The 20432-nt window shown below is 52.9% G+C and overlaps 1 protein-coding gene across 4 annotated transcripts; it reads left to right on the top strand.

Moving 5' to 3' along the window:
• Positions 1-1352: 1352 nt before the first annotated feature.
• Positions 1353-20410, top strand: CREB3L3 (cAMP responsive element binding protein 3 like 3). 4 transcript variants are annotated; one of them, XM_024237545.3, is made up of 10 exons: positions 1353-1379; positions 2495-2623; positions 4574-4874; positions 7420-7538; positions 12047-12184; positions 16030-16136; positions 17824-17892; positions 18752-18836; positions 19044-19140; positions 19317-20410. In XM_024237545.3, exons 1-10 carry the CDS (start codon positions 1353-1355, stop codon positions 19628-19630), a joined length of 1386 nt encoding a protein of 461 aa, XP_024093313.3. In that variant the 3' UTR covers positions 19631-20410. The 4 variants fall into 4 exon arrangements, with proteins under 4 accessions (XP_024093313.3, XP_024093315.3, XP_024093314.3 ...); XM_024237547.3 differs by having other exon boundaries at positions 12053-12184; XM_024237546.3 differs by having other exon boundaries at positions 4577-4874.
• Positions 20411-20432: the final 22 nt, after the last annotated feature.

The following is a 20432-nucleotide window of genomic DNA, read 5'->3' on the forward strand; positions in this document are numbered from 1 at the left end:
AATTAGCCAGGTGTGGTGGTGCATGCCTGCAGTCCTAGCTACTTGGGAGGCTGAGGTGGGAGGATCACTTGAACCCAGGAGTTGGAGGCTGCAGTGAGCTATGATCCTGCCACTGCACTCCAGCCTGGGCAATAGAGTGAGACCCTGTCCCCCACTATCACCACCAAAGGAAAAAAAAACAGGGTTCCTCTCTCTTGGTAGGGGGTGGAGGGGAGGTCAGAGACAGCCTCTCAGCCACCTGGGCTGATTCACAAATATCGAACATTCACTAAAATGTCAATACAGTGACCTAGAGCCAGAGGGGAAGAGCGACGGTACAAGAGGAGAGTTCCAGGCAGAGGGGCCAGCAGGTGAGCAGGTGCAAAGGCTCTAAGCAGGAACCAGTTTGGCTCCATAAATATTTGTTGACTCAATGAACGATAGAAGATTCTAGAGAGAATTGATTGCACAGAATCAGCCATGGGGACTCGGAGGCGGAGTCCAAGCTGGTTTCGGAGGGGGCTGGGGGCCGGAGGTTGGCAGGTGGGGTGAAGGATGGGAGCCACTATCTGCTGGCAGGAAAACTGGCTTCAGTGAAGATCTGGTCTGGTCCTCTTGGTTTGTTTCTGTCCAGGGAGTGGACAGGACCCATGTAAGGGCCCTGGGCTATCCCAGAACCCATCTGGGAATTCTGAAGAGAAAAGGTCCCGTAACTGGCCGGGTGCGGTGGCTCACGCCTCTAATCCCTGCACTTTGGGAGACAGAGGTGGGCCAATCACGGGTCAGGAGTTCGAGACCAGCCTGGACAACATGGTGAAACCTCGTCTCTACTAAAAATACAAAAGTTAGCCGGGCATGGTGACGGGGACCTGTAGTCCCAGCTACTCAGGAGGCTGAGGCAGGAGAATCACTTGAACCGGAGAGGCAGAGGTCGCAGTGAGCCGAAATGAGATGGCGCCACTGCACTCCAGCTTGGGCCACAGAGCAAGACTCTGTCTCAAAAAAGAAAGAAAAAAAGAAAAAGTCTTCGTAAGTAGGGCAGAGGTCACGGCAGAGTGGAGGTACCCCAGACTTCGACCTTTGCTCACTGAGGGCTGGAAAACCACAAAACACCCAGATAACGGTCTTCCCTCCCCTGCTCCTGCCTGCCCCAGTGTCACTGGCCCTCAGCCCTGTCTCTCCAACCTGTCCACCAATCAGCACCTGGAGGTGGGCTGGGAGCTGCCTGTGTCCGCTTCAGCATCTTTTGGGAGTGGTGACAGAGCCACAGAGGGCTGTGAGCTTGCCCAGCCCCAGGTAACGCTGGCGGTGGGTGGGCCTCCAGCTTGGAGCAGAGACCCCCTAGGCATCTGCAGACAGAGCTGGATGGACCCATGAATACGGATTTAGCTGCTGGAAAGGTGAGCCCTACTAGGTCCCCAGGGAGAGCGGGAGTCTAGGCTGGGAAAGCCTCCCCAAGCTGCCAGAGCTGGAAGGACCCCATCTCCACCCCCATTGTACAGATGGGAAGACTGAGGCCCAGAGAAAGGATGCAATGAGCAAAACTGTGTGCCTTTGCCCCAGGGCTGCCCTTGTCTTTCTTCCAGGTCCCCCTGCCTCCCAGGAGCGGGTACTTGGGGAGGCTGTGAAGACCTGAGAGGCAAGCGGGCATCTCTAGCTAGGGCCTCTCTCCAGCACTTTTTATTTTATTTTTATTTTTATTTTTTGAGATGGAGTCTCCCTCTGTCACCCAGGCTAGAGTGCAATGGCACCATCTCAGCTCACTGCAACTTCCACCTCCCGGGTTCGAGAGATCTTCCTGCCTCAGCCTCCCAAGTAGTTGGGATTACAGGTGTGCACCACCATGCCCGGCTACTTTTTGTACTTTTCCTAGAGACAGGGTTTCACCATGTTGGCTAGGCTGGTCTCAAACTCCTGACTTCAGGTGAGCTGCCCACCTCGGCTTCCCAGAGTGCTGGGATTACAGACGTGAGCCACCATGCCTGGCATACTTTTTTGTTTTTTGAAACAAGGTCTTGCTCTGTGACCCAGGCTGGAGTGCAGTGGGGAGGCCATAGCTCACTATAGCCTCAACCTCCCGGGTTCAAGGGATCCTCCTACCTCAGCCTCCCCAGTAGCTGGGATGACAAGTGTGTGCCACCACAGCCAGCTAATTTTTTAAAATTATTTTCAGTAGGGATAGGGGTCTCTATGTTGCGCAGGCTGGTCTTGAACTCCTGGGCTCAAGTGATCCTCCTGCCCCAGCCTCCCAAAGTGCTGAGATTACAGGCGTGAGCCACCACATCCAGCCTCTCCAGCACTTTAAGAGAAATTGGCTCTCACACTGTGGAATTCTCTCTATCAGCCTCAAAGTCCAGATTTGGAAGGGGAGTCTCAGCGAGGGGCAGCAGCTGGCCCAACCTGGAGGCAGAGCGGCGACTGAACTCCAGCTGGAAGGAGGCAGGGTTGTGTGCACATGGGAGGTGGGGAGGTGAGGGGCTGTGTGTGACCCTCACACCTGTTCCTCGCGCCCCAGATGGCTTCTACTGCCTGCCCCATGGACCCCATCGACAGCTTTGAGCTCCTGGATCTCCTGTTTGACCGGCAGGACGGCATCCTGAGACACGTGGAGCTGGGCGAGGGCTGGGGCCACGTGAAGGACCAGGTGAGGAGTCCACTGCAGTTGCCCTGGGACCACAGAGCTCCAGGCGGGCCAACTGAGGCCCCACGAAGGTGCTAGACCCGCCAGAGCCCAGCTAGAGCTCTGCTCAGCTCTACGATGCACTAATGGGTCACGGTGCTTGATTTTAGTCAAGCACGTCATTTAGCGGGTAGCATCAGCTCCTTCTTACGGGTAGGGAAATGGGGGCCCAGAGCAGTGTGGAAACTCATCCAAAGTCACACAGCAATTTGGAGTTAGGTTCAAACTCAAACTTGGGGCACCTCCCTGGCTAGGTTCGGTTCTCTTCTCCTTCCTCTCCTTCCTTTCTCTCTTTCTTTTTTTTTTTTTTTTTAGGTAGAGTCTTGCCCTGTTGCCCAGGCTGGAGTGCAGTGGTGCCATCTCGGCTCACTGTAACCTCTGCCTCCCGGGTTCAAGTGATTCTCTTGCCTCAGCCTCCCAAGTAGCTGGGATTACAGGCGCCCGCCACTGCGCCTGGCTAATTTTTGTATTTTTAGTAGAGACAGGTTTCACTATCTTGGCCAGGCTGGTCTCGAACTCCTGACCTTGTGATCCATCTGCCTCGGCCTCCCAAAGTGCTGAGATTACAGGCGTGTGCCACTGCGCCCGGCCCACTTTCTTTTTTTTCTTTCTTTTCTCTCTCTCTTTCCTTCCTTCCTTCCTTCCTTCCTTTTTTCCCTTCCTTTCTCCCTCTTTCTTTTACTCTCTTTCTTTTTTTTTTTTTGAGATAGAATTTCACTCTTGTCACCCAGGCTGGAGCGCAATGGCGCAATCTTGGCTCACTGCAACCTCTGCATCCCAGGTTCAAGCGATTCTCCTACCTCAACCTCCCGAGTAGCTGGGATTACAGGCACCTGCCACCACGCTCGGCTAATTTTTTGTGTTTTTAGTAGAGACGGGGTTTCACCATGTTGGCCAGGTTGGTCTGGAACTTCTGACCTCAGGTGATCCACCTGCCTCGGCCTCCCAAAGTGCTGGGATTACAGGCGTGAGCCACCGCACCTGGCCCTTTTCTCTCTTTCTTTCTCTCTTTCTCGTTTTCTCTCTCTCTCTCTCTCTCTCTCCCTCTCTCTCTGTCTCTCTCTCTCTGTCTCCCTCCCTCCCTTCCTCCCTTCCTTCCTCTCTCTCTCTCTCTTTCTTAGACAGAGTTTCGCTGTTGTTTTGCCCAGGCTGGAGTGCAATGGTGTGATCTTGGCTCACCGCAACCCCCACCTCCCAGGTTCAAGTGATTCTCCTGCCTCAACTTCTCGAGTAGCTGAGATTACAGGCATGTGCCAACACGCCTGGCTAATTTTGTATTTTTAGTAGAGACGGGGTTTCTCCATGTTGGTCAGGCTGGTCTCAAACTCTCGACCTCAGGTGATCTGCCCGCCTTGGCCTCCCAAAGTGCTGGGATTACAGGCGTGAGCCACTGTGCCTGGCCCTTTTGTTTTTCTTTTTTTCTTTTCTTTTTTTTTTTTTTTTTGAGATGGAGTCTTGCTCTGTTGCCTAGGATGGAGTGCGGTGGCATGATCTCGGCTCACTGCAGCCTCCGTCTTACAGGTTCAGATTCTCCATCCTCAGACTCCCGAGTAGCTGGGACTACAGATGCCCACCACCACGCCCAGCTACTTTTTGTATTTTTAGTAGAAATGGCGTTTCATAATGTTGGCCAGGCTGATTTCGAACTCCTGACCTCAAGTGATTTGCCCTCCTCGGCCTCCCAAAGTGCTGGGATTACAGGCAGGAGCCACTGCACCTGGCACTGGCTGGGATTTTTATGCTATGTTACTGTGTGTGAGCCTCAACAGCCCCGGGAGGAAGAAGCAGTAAATCCATCTTGGAGAAAAGAAGGACACCTAAGGCCCAAAGAGGGTCACTGGTTTCCTTGGGGCCACACACCAATCTAGAAAGAGTGTGCACCTCCTAATTCCTACCCCTCCCTGTCCACCCCAGCAGGTCCTGCCAAACCCCGACTCTGACGACTTCCTCAGCTCCATCCTGGGCTCTGGAGACTCACAGCCCAGCTCCCCACTCTGGTCCCCCGAAGGCAGTGATAGTGGCATCTCCGAAGACCTCCCCTCCGACCCCCAGGACACCCCTCCACACAGCGGACCGGCCACCTCCCCCACCGGCTGCCATCCTGCCCAGCCCAGTGAGGGGCCCTGCCTCTCCTATCATCCTGGCAACTCTTGCCCCACCACACCCCCAGGGCCAGTGATCCAAGTGCCTGAAGCCTCTGTGACCATAGACCTGGGTGAGTCCTGCTGTGTCTCTGCCCACCGCCCTCACCTTGTTCCAGGGCCCTTCCTGTAAGTGACGAAATGGAGGCCCAGAGAGGGCTGGCGTCTTGTCCAAGGTCACACAGCAATTTGGAGTTGGGCCCAAACTCAAACTCAGGACACATGTCTCCCTTGGCTAGGTGTTTCCATGCTTTCAGGTGGATGCTATTGGGAGCCCATTTTCCAGATCGTGAAACTGAGTCCCGTCAGCTTGAGCAATGAGCTAAAACCACAGAGCTAGGATGCAACCCCAACAGGTGGCTCAGGCACCAGGCATGGTGCTGACAAGCACAGCCCGAAGTCAGGGTCTTGCCTTCTATGTGTCTGTACCCCGTGCCTGGTTCCTAGTAGATTTTTTTTTTTTTTTTTTTTTTGAGACAAGAGTCTCACTCTGTCACCCAGGCTGGAGTAAAGTGGCACCATCTCTGCTCACTGCAACCGCCACCTTCCAGGTTCAAGCAATTCACCTGCCTCAGCCTCCTGAGTAGCTGGGATTACAAGCATGTGCCACTATGCCCGGCTAATATTTATTTTTTAGTAGAGACGAGGTTTCACCGTGTTGGCCAGGTTGGTCTCGAACTCCTGAGCTCAGGTGATCTGCCCGCCTCAGCCTCCCAAAGTGCTGAGGTTACAGGTGTGAGCCACCGCACCCAGCCTGTAGATGCTCAATAAAAGTGCATGAGGTTACCGGGTCCTAGGTTCCCGGGTGCTCCTCCTAGACGTGGGGAACAGCAGATCAGTAATGATTTACTCTATTGATTAAGCAGTCCCGGCAGGCCAGGCAGAGCCTTGGCTGGAGATACCTGGCCTCTGGGTGGCCTTTGTCCCTTGACACTTGCTATGAGCTCTTCTTGGTCCCATTGGAGAGTTGACAAAACTGAGGCTCAGACCCAGAGCGGTGACTCACGCCTGTAATCCCAGCACTTTGGGAGGCTGAGGCGGGTGGATCACTTGAGGTTAGGACTTCAAGACCAGCCTGGCCAACATGGTGAAACCCTGTCTCTACTAAAAATACAAAAATTAGCCAGGCATGGTGGGGGGCACCTGTAGTCCCAGCTACTCAGGAGCCTGAGGCAGGAGAATCACCTGAACCTGGGAGGCGGAGGTTGCAGTGAGCCGAGATCATGCCACTGCACTCCATCCTGGGCAACAGAGCCAGACTCTGTCTCAAAAAACAAAACAAAACAAAACAAACAAAACAGCTGGGCACGGTGGTTCACGCCTGTAATCCCAGCACTTTGGGAGGCCAAAGCGGGAAGATCACGAGGTCAAGCGATCGAGACCATCATGGCCAACATGGTGAAACCTCTGTCTACTAAAAATACAAAAATTAGCTGGGTGTGGTGGTGCGTGCCTGTAGTCCCAGCTACTCAGGAGGCTGAGGCAGGAGAATTGCTGGAACCCAGGAGGCAGAGGTTGCGGTGAGCCAAGATTGCCACACTGCACTCCATCCTGGCGACAGAGCGAGACTCTCTCAAAAAAAAAAAAAAAAATCTGAGGCTCAGAGAGGTGAAGTCACTTACTCAAGGTCACACAGCCCTGGCCTACCAGGATTAGAACCAAGGGTTACCTGACCCAAAGTTTGTGTGCTCAGACAGCATGCCTACTGCATGCCGGCTACCAGGAGGGGACAACCAGAGGTGAATCAGACCTCGTCCCTGCCCCTCGGGTGAGATAACGCCTGGCTGGCTGCAAATCTAGCCTGTAATTCTGTGTGATAACAGCCACTCCCTTTTGAATCAGCCGGTGTCTCCTGACAATGTCCTGTGTCTTCCTCAGCCTTGTGGGACAGACAGAACCAAGCCCTGTTGAATTTGGGTCCCCATCTTTTTTTTTTTTTTTTTTTTTTTTGAGATGGAGTCTTGCTCTGTCACCCAGGCTGGAGGGCAGTGCCACAATCTCAGTTCACTGTAACGTCCACCACCCGGGTTCAAGTGATTCTCCTGCCTCAGCCTCCCCAGCAGCTGGGATTACAGGTGCACGCCACCAGGCCCAGCTAATTTTTTTTTTTTTTTTTTTTTTGAGACAGAGTCTTGCTCTGTCGCCCAGGCTGGAATGCAGTGGTGCAATCTCGGCTCACTACAAGCTCTGCCTCCCAGGTTCACTCCATTCTCCTGCCTCAGCCTCCCGAGTAGCTGGGACTACAGGCGCCCGCCACCACGCCCGGCTAATTTTATGCATTTTTAGTAGAGACGGGGTTTCACCATGTTGGCCAGGCTAGTCTTGAACTCCTAACCTCAGATGATCCTCCTGCCTCGGCCTCCCAAAGTGCTGGGAATACAAGTGTGAGAGCCACCATGACTGGCTGGGTTCCCATCTTATAGCAGAAGGGAGACTGAGTCACTAGTGAGGGCTGCCCCCTTGAACTCAGGCCTTGGGGACTCCAAGCTCTGGCAGAAGTCCTACGAATGTTGGGATTAATCATGGGAGACTTGGTGGAGGAGGTGGTTAGAGTCTGGAAGCTCAGGACTCCCCCCATCTGACACTCTCCCTGTCTCCGTCCCCACCTGCCGTGGTCAGAAATGTGGAGCCCAGGAGGAAGGATCTATGCTGAGAAGAGGGCTGATCCGGTGGACCTGTCCCCACGATGCAATCTCACCGTGAAAGACCTCCTCCTTTCGGGCGGCAGCGGGGACCTGGTGAGCACCCCCACACCCTCCTGTGAGGCGTTGGAGCTGGGAAGGCTGCTCGGGTTCGAGGAGCCTAAATATCCCCATTTCAGAGGCTGGAAAACTGAGTCACAGAAAGGCATGGAATTTGCCCACAGTTAGAGACCATTCCAGTCCTGGGTTCACTGTCACCTGGGTTGGGTCGTCTTCCTCTGTAGTATTTAGTAGTAACAACAGCAACAACAACAACAAAAAGCTAAAACTGGCTGAGTGTGGTGGTTCACACCTGTAATCCCAGCACTTTGGGAGACCAAGGCAGGTAGATCGCTTGAGCTCAGGAGTTTGAGACCAGCCTGGGCAACATGGTGAAACCCCATCTATACAGAAAATACAAAAATTAGCCTGGCATGGTCATGGTGGCACATGCCTGTGGTCCCAGCTACTTGGGACGCTAAGGTGGGAGGATCCCTTGAGCCCAGGAGGTCAAGGCTGCAGTGAGCTGTGATTGCACCACTGCACTCCAGCCTGGCCAATAGAGCAAGACTGTCTCAACAACAACAACAAAAGGAACAAAGCTAAAACTGAGGCTGCACCTGCTATATGCCAGGCACTCTTCTAAAGGCTTTATTTATCATCTTAAAAAAATTTTTTTTGAGACAGGATCTCACTCTGTCACCCAGGCTGGAGTGCAGTGGCGCAATCCTAGCTCACTGCAGCCTCAAACTCCTGGCTTCACGCGATCCTCCTACCTCAGACTCTCAAGTAGCTGGGACTACAGGTGTGCACCACCACACCCAGCTAATTTTTCTTGTCTTTTTTATTTTATTTTATTCTTCTGAGACAGAATCTTGCTCTGTCGCCCAGGCTGGAGTGCAGTGGTGCAATCTCGGATCACTGCAACCTCTGCCTCCCAGGTTCAAGTGATTCTCCTGCCTCAGCCTCCCAAGTAGCTGAGATTACAGGCATGCGCCACCAGTCCTGGCTAATTTTGTTTTTCTTTTTTCTTTTTTTTTTTTTTGAGACGGCGTCTTGCTCTGTCACCTAGGCTGGAGTGCAGTGGCACGATCTCGGCTCACTGCAAGCTCCGCCTCCCAGGTTCACGCCATTCTCCTGCCTCAGCCTCCCGAGTAGCTGGGACTACAGGCGCCCGCCACCATGCCTGGCTGATTTTTTGTATCTTTTTAGTAGAGATGGGGTTTCACCGTATTAGCCAGGATTTTTTTTGTATTTTTAGTAGAGACCGGGTTTCATCGTGTTAGCCAGGATGGTCTCAATCTCCTGACCTCGTGATCTGCCCGCCTCGGCCTCCCAAAGTGCTGGGATTACAGGCGTGAGCCACCACGCCCTGTTTAGACCCAGCTGATTTTTCTTTTAATTTTTTTCTGTAGATATGGGTCTTGCTATGTTTCCCAGGCTGGTTTTGAACTCGTAGCCTCAAATGATCCTCCTGCTTTGGCCTCCCACAGTGCTGGATTATAGGCATGAGCTACTGCGCCCTGCCTGGGGCTTTTATTATCTTAATTTTACGTAGCAGAAAAAGGGCACAGAGAGGTTCAGTCATTTGCCCAGTGCTACACAGCTGCTGCAGGCTTGATCCCTGGGATGGTCTATTGAGCTTATGGTGCCCATTGCACACCAACTGAAGGCCATCTACCCTGCCAAGGGCTTCACGCTCCCATAAGCCAGATTTGACAACCCAAACCCATTTTGCAGATGAGAAAGTCAAGGCCCAGAGAGGTTAAGCCATGAGCCCTAAGTCACACAGCATGCAAGTGGCAGACTCAGGGTTTTGAAATCCTGTTTCTCCAATGCCAAAGGTTATCCTGATAATCTCTAGTGAAGGCCAGGGTGCCCCTGGTAACTAGAGAGATATGCAGTGAGCACCAGCTGTGTGCTCAGCCTCTAGGATCTGATGGTCAGGATGGGGTGATGTACTGCTCATTAAGGTGTACAGAAAAGAAAGAGAGCCTGCAGGGTCACTGCAGATCCAGGAAGGCTTCCCGGAGGAGGCAGTACTTCAGCAGGCCATGAAGGATGGGAAAGGAGAATGAATGACAGCTTTGGCAATGATAACTGGCTTATTTTGTTTTATTTTATTTATTATTTTTTTGAGATAGAGTCTCGCTCTGTCGTCCAGGCTAAGTGCAGTGCCACAATCTCGGCTCACTGTAGCCTCCACCTCCTGGGCTCAAGTGATTCTCATGCCTCAGCCCCCAAGTAGCTAGGACTACAGGTGTCCGCCACCACGCCTAGCTAATTTTTGTATTTTTAGTACAAATGGGGTTTCACCATGTTGGTCAGACTGGTCTGGAGCTCCTGACATCAGGTGATCTACCCGCCTCGGCCTCCCAAAGTGCTGGGATTACAGGCATGAGCCACTGTGCCTGGCCTTATTTTATTTTATTTAAAGTCAAGGTTTCCCTCTGTCACCATGACTGCCTCAAACTCCTGAGCTCAAGTGATCCTCCTGCCTCAACCTCCCATTTTTTTGTATAGCTGACATACAGAACGATACAAAAAATGATGCATTTATAAATCCTAGTTATCAGCAGTTGAAGACCAGCCTGGGCAACATAGCAAGACCTCGTCTCTACAGAAAAAAAAAAAAAAAAATTAGCTGGGTGTGGTGGTGCACACCTGTAGTCCCAGCTACTCAGGAGGCAGAGGCAGGAGGATCACTTGAGCTCAGGAGGTCAGGGCTGCAGTGAGCTATGATCACACGACTGCACTCCAGCCTGGGTGACACAGGAGACCCTGCATCTTAAAAGAAGAAAAGTTGGGTGTGGTGGCTCATGCCTGTAATCCCAGGACTCTGGGAGGCTGAAGTGGAGAGATTGCTTGAGCCCAGGAGTTTGAGATCAGCCTGGGCAACGTAGTGAAACCCCATCTCTACAAAAAATTCAAAAATTAGCCAAGCATGGTGGCACGCCTTGTGGTTCCAGCTACTCGGGAAGCTGAGGCTGGAGAATCGCTTGAGCCCAGGAGGCGGAGGTTGCAGTGAGCCAAGATAGCACCACTGCACTCCAACCCGGGCGAAGTAGCAAGACCCTATTTCAAAAATAATAATAGTAATAATACAATGAAAAGAAGAAAGCTGTCAAAAGGGCCGGGCTCAGTGGCTCACGCCTGTAATCCCAGCACTTTGGGAGGCCGAGGCGGGCGGATCACGAGGTCGGGAGATCGAGACATCCTGGCTAACACGGTGAAACCCCGTCTCTACTAAAAATACAAAAAATCAGCCAGGCGTGGTGGCAGGCGCCTGTAGTCCCAGCTACTCAGGAGGCTGAGGCAGGAGAATGGCGTGAACCCGGGAGGCGGAGCTTGCAGTGAGCTGAGATCGCGCCACTGCACTCCAGCCTGGGCGAGAGAGAGAGACTCGTCTCAAAAAAAAAAAAAGAAAGAAAGAAATGAAAAACCCTGTCCGTATGCCATTTTGTGCGTGTGTGAGGATATCCGTAGGACTGATTTCTGAAGGTAGAATGGCCAGGTCCAAGGACCGTGTGTTGGTTATTTCGAGCCCTGCTGCCAAGGGAGATTCTGCAGTGGCAGGAGTGATAGTTTTTGTTGTTGTTGTTTTGAGACAGAGTTTCTATCGTCCAGGCTGGATCTCGGCTCACTGCAACATCTGCCTCCCGGGTTCAAGCGGTTCTCCTGCCTCAGCCTCCCGAGTAGCTGGGATTACAGGTGCGCGCCACCACACCAGGCTGATTTTTGTATTTTTAGTAGAGACAGGGTTTCACCATATTGGCCAGGCTAGTCTCGAACTCCTGACCTCAAGTGATACACCTGCCTCGGCCTCCCAAAGTGCTGAGACTACAGACGTGCCCACCTTTTTTTTGAGACGGAGTCTTACTCTGTCTCTCAGGCTGGAGGGCAGTGGCGTGATCTCGGCTCACTGGAACCTCCGCTTCCCAGGTTCAAGCAATTCTCCTGCCTCAGCCTCCTGAGTAGCTGGGATTACAGGCGCCGCCACCATGCTCGGCTAATTTATTTATTTATTTATTTATTTATTTATTTATTTTGAGACGGAGTCTCACACTGTCACTAGGGCTGGAGTGCAGTGGCACAATCTCGGCTCACTGCAACCTCTGCCTTCTGGGTTCAAGCAATTCTCCTGCCTCAGCCTCCTGAGTAGCTGGGATTACAGGCGCCTGCCACTACGCCCGGCTAACTTTTTGTATTTTTAGCAGAGATGGGGTTTCACCATGTTTCACCATGTTGACCAGGCTGGTCTCAAACTCCTGACCTAATGATTTGCCCACCTCAGCCTCCCAAAGTGCTAGGATTACAGGCGTGAGCCACCACACCCAGGCAATTTTTGTATTTTTAGTAGAGACAAGATTTCATCATGTTACCCAGGCTGGATCTCCTGGGCTCAAGTGATTCACATGCCTCAGCCTCTCTAAGTGCTGGGATGAAAGGGGTGAGCCATCACACCCAGCCTGGGGCGATAGTGTTTTTGATCTGATGACTCTTTCATGTCCTGAAGGCAGTTGATGTCCCTGCACCCGCTGTCATTCCTCTGTTTTTTTCCGTAGCAACAGCATCACCTGGGGGCCTCCTACCTCCTGCGACCTGGCGCTGGGCACTGTCAGGAGCTGGTGCTCACCGAGGATGAGAAGAAGCTGCTGGCTAAAGAAGGCATCACCCTGCCCACTCAGCTGCCCCTCAGTAAGGTGAGTCTGGGGGGACTTCCAGCCCTGGATCCGTCTCCCCTTCGTGCACTTACCTGCATGTGTGTCCCACCTTTATTTATTTGTTTGGAGTAGAGTCTTTCTCTGTCACCGAGGCTGGGATGCAGTGGCACGATCTCAGCTCACTGCAACCTCCGCCTCTCAGATTCCAGCGATTCTCCTGCCTCAGCCTCCTGAGTTGCTGGGACTAGAGTCGCCCGCCACCACGCCCAGCTAATTTTTGTATTTTTAGTAGAGACAGGGTTTCACCATGTTGGCCAGGCTGGTCTCGAACTCCTGACCTCATGTGATCCTCCTGCCTCAGTCTCCCAAAGTGCTGGGATTCCAGGCGTCAGCCACCGCACTGGCTATGTGTCTCACCTTTAGAATACCCGTACGAGAATGCTATGGTGTGTGTGTCACCAGAGCCAAAACAATCAGTCAGAAGCCCCATTGTAAATTCAACTCAGAGGGTAATTATCAACATCCAGGAATGAATGGCGGACACCAGGTGGCAGCAATTTGGGTGCAGCAAACTTTTTTTTTTTGGAGATAGTGTCTTGCTGTGTCCGGCTGGAGTGCAGTGGTGCCATCATAGCTCACTTCAGCCTTGACCTCCTGGGCTCAAGAGATCCTCCCGCCTCAGCCTCTCAAGTAGCTGGGATGACAGGTGCACGCCACTACACTTGGCTAATTTAATTTTTTTTTTTTTTTGTAGAAATGGAGTCTTGTTATGTTGCCCAGGCTGGGTTGGAACTCCTGGGCTCAAGTGATTCTCCCACCTTGGCCTCCCGAAGTGTTGGCATTACAGGCATGAGCCATCATGCCTGGCCATGCAGACATGTTTTGATTGGACTGTACTGCAGTTTATACATTTTTGAATTGCTTGATAATGTTTTTCTGACCGGTAGATTTGACATGAGAACTCAGTGACTTGAGGCTGGGCACAGTGGCTCACACCTGTAATCCCAGCACTTTGGGAGGCCGAGGCAGAGGATCACCTGAGGTCAGGTGTTCGAGACTAGCCTGGCCAACATGGTGAAACCCCGTCTCTACTAAAATTACAAAAATTAGCTGTGCCTGGTGGCGGGCAACTGTAAGGTGCTTCTCAGCCTCCCAGCTTCTCAGGAGGCTGAGGCAGGAGGATCTCCCTTGAACCCAGGAGGCGGAGGTTGCAGTGAGCCGAGATGGTACCACTGCACTCCAGCCTGGGTGACAAGAGCAAAACTCTGTCGAAACAAAAACAAAAAACCCAAAAACATAAACAAAACAAAATCCAAAAAACCAACTCAATGACTTGAATGGCCTCTGTTCCATATTCTCAAACCTCCATATGCACCAGGCTGGGTAGCTGTTTGGGTTTTCTAGCTAACCACAGTCCCCACCCAGCCTGCTGCACTCAGTATCAATGCCTGAGTTTGACATTCTCATCTGTTATATATATTTTTTTCTTTTGAGACAGGTTCTTACTCTGTTGCCCAGGCTGGAGTGGAGTGAGGTGATCTTGGCTCACTCCAACCTCGCCTTCTGGAGTACAAGTGATTCTCCCACCTCAGCCCCCCTAGTAGCTGGGACTACAGGTGTACGCCATTATGCCTAGCTAATTTTTTTTTTTTCTGAGACAGAGTTCCACTCTTGTTGCCCAGGCTGGAGTGCAGTGGCACGATCTCGGCTCACTGCAACCTCCGCTTCCCAGGTTCAAGTGATTCTCCTGCCTCAGCCTCCCAAGTAGCTGGGATTACAGGCATGTGCCACCACGCCCGGCTAATTTTTTTTTTTTAGTAGAGATGGAGTTTCACCATGTTGGCCAGGATGGTCTCCATCTCTTGACCTTGTGATCTGCCTGTCTTAGCCTCCCAAAGTGCTCCCAGGTGTGTGCCACTGCACCCAGCATTTTTTTTTTTTTTTCTGTAGAGACAGGGTCCTGCTATGTTGCCCAGGCTGGTCTCAAACTTCTGGCCTCAAGCAATCCTCTGACCTTGGCCTCCCTAAGTGTTAAGATTACAGGTGTGAGCCACCGTGCCTGGCCCCATCTGTTTCTATTGTTGTTGTTGTTTGTTTTGAGATAGGATCTCACTTTGTTGCCCAGGCTGGAGTGCAGTGGTACAATCTGCAGTTAGCAGCTAACTGCAACCTTGAACTCCTGGTCTCAAGGGATCCTCCTGCCTCAGCCTCCCAAGTAGCTGGGACTACAGGCATGCACCACCACACCCAGCTGATTTTGTGGTTGTTGTTTAGTTTTAGTAGAGACAGGGTCTTTACTAAATGTTGCCCAGGCTAGTCTTGAACTCCTGTACTTAAGCGATCCTCTCGCCTTGGCCTCCCAAAGTGCTGGGATTACAGCACTGTGAGCCACCATGCCCAGCCTGACATTCCCATTTGAAGACACTTATTGGCCGGGTGTGGTGACTCACGCCTGTAATCCTAGCTCTTTGGGAGGCAAAGATGGGTGGATCACCTGAGGTCAGGAGTTTGAGACCAGCCTGGCCAACATGGTGAAACCCCGTCTCTACTAAAAGTACAAAAATTAGCCGGGCATGGTGGTGTGCACCTGTAATCCCAGCTACTCAGGAAGCTGGGGTGGGAGAATCACTTGAACCCCAGGGGTGGAGGTTGCAGTGAGCTGAGATCTCGCCACTGCACTCCAGCCTGGGTGACAAGAGTGAAACAAGAAAGAAAGAAAGAAAGGGAGAAAGAGAAAGGAAGGAAGGAAGGAAGGAAGGAAGAAAGGGAGGGAGGGAGGGAGGGAAAGGAAAATAAAGGAAAGAAAAGAAAGAAACGAAAAAAAGAAGAAAAAAATTAATTAGTCTTAAAACACTGGCTGTCTCCAGGGAAAGGTGCTGTTTCCAGGGATGGCCACAAGGTGGCGGAGTGGTACCCATGCCCAAAGTCTGGTGGGCAGTTCCCCATTTTACAGTATTGGGAGCTGGGAAAAGACCCTCAGAACCCAGACACCTCCCAGAGACTCTGCGAGGGTTTGGGCAAAGGATAGCTTCAAGTCATTAGGAATCTTTCTCTGGGTCCTTGGCTCTGGGATGTCTCATATGGAAAGAGGATGGGGTGAAGTTGTGGGGTCGAGGTTAGGTGAAGTGGGGTCAGGACAGTGGGGACTGTTCCACCGTCCCCAAAGTGAAGACTTTAATTTTTTTATTTTAATTATTTTATTTATTTATTTATTTATTGAGATGGAGTTTCGCTCTTGTTGCCCAGGCTGGATTGCAATGGTGCGATCTTGGCTCACTGCAAACTCCGCTTCCCGGGTTCATGCCATTCTCCTGCCCCAGCCTCCCGAGTAGCTGGGATTACAGGCACCCGCCACCATGCCTGGCTAATTTTTGTATTTTTAGTAGATACGGGGTTTCACCGTGTTGACCAGGCTGGTCTCAAACTCCTGACCTCAGGTGATCTACCCACCTTGGCCTCCCAAAGTGCTGGGATTACAGGTATGAGCCACCGCGCCTGGCCTATTTTTTTATTTTTTGAGATGGGAGTCTCACTGTGTCGTCCAGGCTGGAGTGCAGTGGCATGATTTTGGCTCACTGCAGCCTCCACCTCCCAGGTTCAAGCGATTCTCCTGCCTCAGGCTCCTGAGTAGCTGGGATTACAGGCGTGCACCACCACGCCTGGCTAATTTTTGTATATTGTAACTATTGTAATTTTTGTAAATTTTGTATTTAGTAGAGACGGTGTTTCACCATGTTGGCCAGGATGGTCTCGAACTCCTGACCTCAGGTGATACGCCTGCCTTGGCCTCCCAAAGTGCTGGGATTACAGGCGAGAGCTACTGCCCCCGGACTCCAAGTGGGTACTTTCTGGCCTGAAACCCTCCTCCCCATTTCACTTGGCAGTACGAGGAGCGAGTGCTGAAAAAAGTCCGCCGGAAAATCCGGAACAAGCAGTCGGCCCAAGAAAGCAGGAAGAAGAAGAAGGAATATATCGACAGCCTGGAGACTCGGTGGGTAGTGCTGGACCCAGACTCTATACTCGGGGAGGAAACTGAGGCCCAGAAAGAAGGAGATGTGGCTAAGGCCACACAGCTTAGGGTCTGACAAAATTGGACGTGATTCTTCTCTCTGGGAGAGATCATGCTTCTTACTGATTGCAGGGATGCAAAGGTACCTAGAGATGGTGTAGGACAAGGGTTTGGGGGACCCTTTGCCCCCTAGAAGGTGTGCGGAGAAAGGACAAAGTGTGACCCATCCTATTCTGACCCTCTGCCTGAAGATAGACACTTCCTTCCTTTTTTTGTGTGTGGCAGGGTCTCACTCTGTTGCCCAGGTTGGAGTGCAGTGGTGCAATCTCGGCTCACTGCAACCTCCACCTCCAGGGTTCAAGCAATTCTCCTGCCTCAGCCTCTCCAGTAGCTGGGATTACAGGTGCATGCCACCACGCCCAGATAATTTTTTTGTATTTTTGGTAGAGATGGGGTTTCACTGTGTTGCCTAGGCTAGTCTCAAACTCCTGACCTCAGGTGATCTGGCCGCCTCAGCGTCCCAAAGTGCTGGGATTACAGGCGCGAGCCACTGTGCCTGGTCTGTCCCCTTTCTTAAATGCAATCTGCTAAGCTCCTGATCATCTTTATCCAGGGTCATTCTCCCCATCACCCTATGTCCTGGGAAACTGTATCCCATTTTACAGCCACAAAAGCTGAGATCAGAGAGTGGAGTGGCCCAAGATCATGGGGAGGGGGAGAGTTGAAACTTGAATCTCGGCCGGGCGCGGTGGCTCACGCTTGTAATCCCAGCACTTTGGGAGGATGAGGCAGGCGGATCACAAGTTCAGGAGATCGAGACCACGGTGAAACTCCGTCTCTATTAAAAATCCAAAAAAATTAGCTGGGCGTGGTGGCGGGCGCCTGTAGTCCCAGCTACTCGGGAGGCTGAGGCAGGAGAATGGCGTGAACCCGGGAGGCAGAGCTTGCAGTGAGCCAAGATCGTGCCACTGCACTCCAGCCTGGGCGACAGAGCAACACTCCATCTCAAAAAAAAAAAAAAAAAAAAAAAAAAAAGAAACTTGAATCTCCTAGGGTGCCTGGTTGTCCTGATATTTCATCTTCTGGAAACATCACTGCCTGAATCTAGGAGGCTCAACTTTTTTTTTTTTTTTTTTTTTTTTTTTTTTTGACACAGAGTTTCATTCTTGTTGCCCAGGCTGGAGTGCAATGGTGGGATCTTGACTCACTGCAACCTCCACTTCCCGGGTTCAATCGATTCTCCTGCCTCAGTCTCCCAAGTAGCTGGGATTACAGGCACCCACCACACCTGGCTAATTTTGCATTTTTGGTAGAGATGGGGTTTCACCATGTTGGCCAGGCTGGTCTTGAACTCCTGACCTCAGGTGATCTGCACACCACGGCCTCCCAAAGTGCTGGGATTACAGGTGTGAACCACCGTGCCCGGCCAGGGGGCTCAGCTTTGAATGAAGCCCCCTCCATATTAATGCAGAAATGGGACCTAGGAACCAGGCAGATGTGGGTTCAAATCCCAGCCCCGTCTGACCTGCCAAGTAACCTTGGATGAATGACTTCCCCTCTCTGGGCTTGGGTTCTCTTGGCTTGTAATGTGAGGCCTCTGGGGGAGATGTCAGTGGGGCCAGCTGGTGACTGGCATATGCTGAATGTCGATGTGTCTTCCTCCTTTCAGGATGTCAGCTTGCACTGCTCAGAATCAGGAGTTACAAAGAAAAGTCTTGCATCTCGAGAAGCAAAACCTGTGAGTCTGGGTCCAGCTGGGGCAGAGGACAGGGGAGGCAGCCCCAGAGTCCCTTTGCAGGAAGAGCAGAGAGCCCGTGTGATGGCAGAATGACATAGGGAATAAGAGTTTCACCTATGGGCCGCGCACAGTGGCTCACGCCTGTAATCCCAGCACTTTGGGAGGCCGAGGCGGGTGGATCACCTGAGGTCAGGAATTCAAAACCAGCCTAGCCAACATGGTGAAACCCCGTCTCTACTAAAAATACAAAAAAATTAGCCGGGCGTGGTGGCGGGCACCTGTATTCCCAGCTACTCGAGAGGCTGAGGCAGGAGAATTGCTTGAACTCGGGAGGTGGAGGTTGCCGTGAGCCGAGATCGCACCACTGCACTGCAGCCTGGGTGACAGAGCAAGGCTCTGTCTCAAAAATAAATAAATAAGGCCTGGTGTGGTGGCTCACGCCTGTAATCCCAGTACTTTGGGAGGCCGAGGCGGGCGGATCACAAGGTCAGGAGATCAAGACCATCCTGGCTAATACGGTGAAACCCTGTCTTTACTAAAAATACAAAAAAATTAGCCGGGTTGTGGTGGCGGGCGCCTGTAGTCCCAGCTACTCGGGAGGCTGAGGTAGGAGAATGGCTTGAACCTGGGAGGCGGAGCTTGCAGTGAGCCATGATCGCGCCACTGCACTCCAGGCTGGGCGATGGAGCAAGACTCTGTCTCTAAATAAATAAATAAATAAATAAAATAATAAAGAGGCAGAGGCCCTTGAAGAATGGATGAAATTTGGACTTTAATGGGGCTGGGGGACCCTGGAAATGGACGAGAAGGAGGACCGAGGCTCTTTAGGGCTCAGCGGAGGCCTGCCTGTCTCTCTAAGGTCCCTCTTGGAGCAGCTGAAGAAACTCCAGGCCATTGTGGTGCAGTCCACCAGCAAGTCAGCCCAGACGGGCACCTGTGTCGCGGTGAGTCCTGGTGCCCCCAGGAAAGCCGGGGACCTAGGCTTCCGCAGAGGGGCCCATAGGGAGGTCACAATGAGTCCAAGCTCTCCTCGTGCCGCAGTTCAAGTATGATCCAGTCTGGTCTTTGGGGCCTCAGTTTCCCTGCCTGTGGGATGGAGGTGCTTGCAGGGGAGGGGAGGGAGGGGGTGACTCTGCTGCTGTCTCCACCAGGTCCTGTTGCTGTCCTTTGCCCTCATCATCCTCCCCTCCATCAGCCCTTTTGGCCCCAACAAAGCCGAGAGCCCTGGGGACTTTGCGCCTGTGCGAGGTAGGGGATCCCCGCCTTTGAAACCCTTGTCTGGTCTCCCCAAGTCCCCGTCCTGGGCCTCTGGTGGAGGGGGAGAAGACCCCTGTGCCCCTGTTCCCTGAGGCTGGGGGCCAGGGAAGGGAGCATAGGACCCCACCTCCACCTTGTCGCCTGTGATGCCCCCCTTCCCCAATCAGTGTTCTCCAGAACTTTGCACAACGATGCTGCCTCCCGCGTGGCTGCTGATGCTGTGCTGGGCTCCGAGGCCCCAGGCCCCCGACCCGAGGCTGACACAACCCGAGAAGAGTCTCCAGGAAGCCCCGGGGCAGACTGGGGCTTCCAGAACACCGCGAACCTGACCAATTCGACGGAGGAGCTGGACAACGCCACCCTGGTCCTGAGGAATGCAACAGAGGGGCTGGGCCAGGTCGCCCTGCTGGATTGGGTGGCGCCTGGGCCGAGCACTGGCTCAGGACGTGCAGGGCTGGAGGCGGCAGGAGACGAGCTGTGAGCTCCGCCAGGACTATGCTCCCAGGCCCCTCTGCCTAGGGGTGCCTTGGGGATGCTGCACTGGACAGCGACCCACCTGGGGATGGGACGTGAGGCCAAGACCCCAGCAGAGACGCCAGAATGGGGGAGGCACAGCTCATAGCCACACACCCAGGGCCTGACTGAAGCCCACGCAGGAACCGACACTTGGACACATGGCAGAGAGAGGGCCACAGGACCCGGGAAATACACACAGAGCCAGAAGCAGAAGCAAAGAGCAGACACACATACAGCCTGAAACAGACCCAGACAGACAGACACAGCCTGAAACAGACCCAGACAGACACAGCCTGAAACAGACCTAGACAGACAGACCGACACAGCCTGAGGCCGACCCAGACAGACAGACAGACACAGCCTGAAACAGACCCAGACAGACAGATACAGCCTGAAACAGACCCAGACAGACAGACAGACACGCCCTGAAACAGACCCAGACAGACAGACTGACGCAGCCTGAAACAGACCCAGACAGAGAGACAGGCAGACAGCCTGAAACAGACCCGGACAGACAGGCAGACATAGCCTGAAACAGACCCGGACAGACAGACAGACATAGCCTGAAACAGACCCGGACAGATAGACAGACGCACACACACAACAGATGCCCAGCAACTCCCCGCCCAGGGACCCCTCCCGGCCTCCCTCGCACACTGGGAGGAGGAAGCCGCCGAGACTGCAGGGAGCCTGGCCCCGGAGCCCCGGGTGCGCCCTGGTCTTTGGAGCAGTCACGGCCCACAATCACCCCCCTTTTCTAAGACTGC

The sequence above is a fragment of the Pongo abelii genome, chromosome 20 (genome assembly GCF_028885655.2).
Source record: "Pongo abelii isolate AG06213 chromosome 20, NHGRI_mPonAbe1-v2.0_pri, whole genome shotgun sequence".
Classification (NCBI taxonomy): domain Eukaryota; kingdom Metazoa; phylum Chordata; class Mammalia; order Primates; family Hominidae; genus Pongo; species Pongo abelii.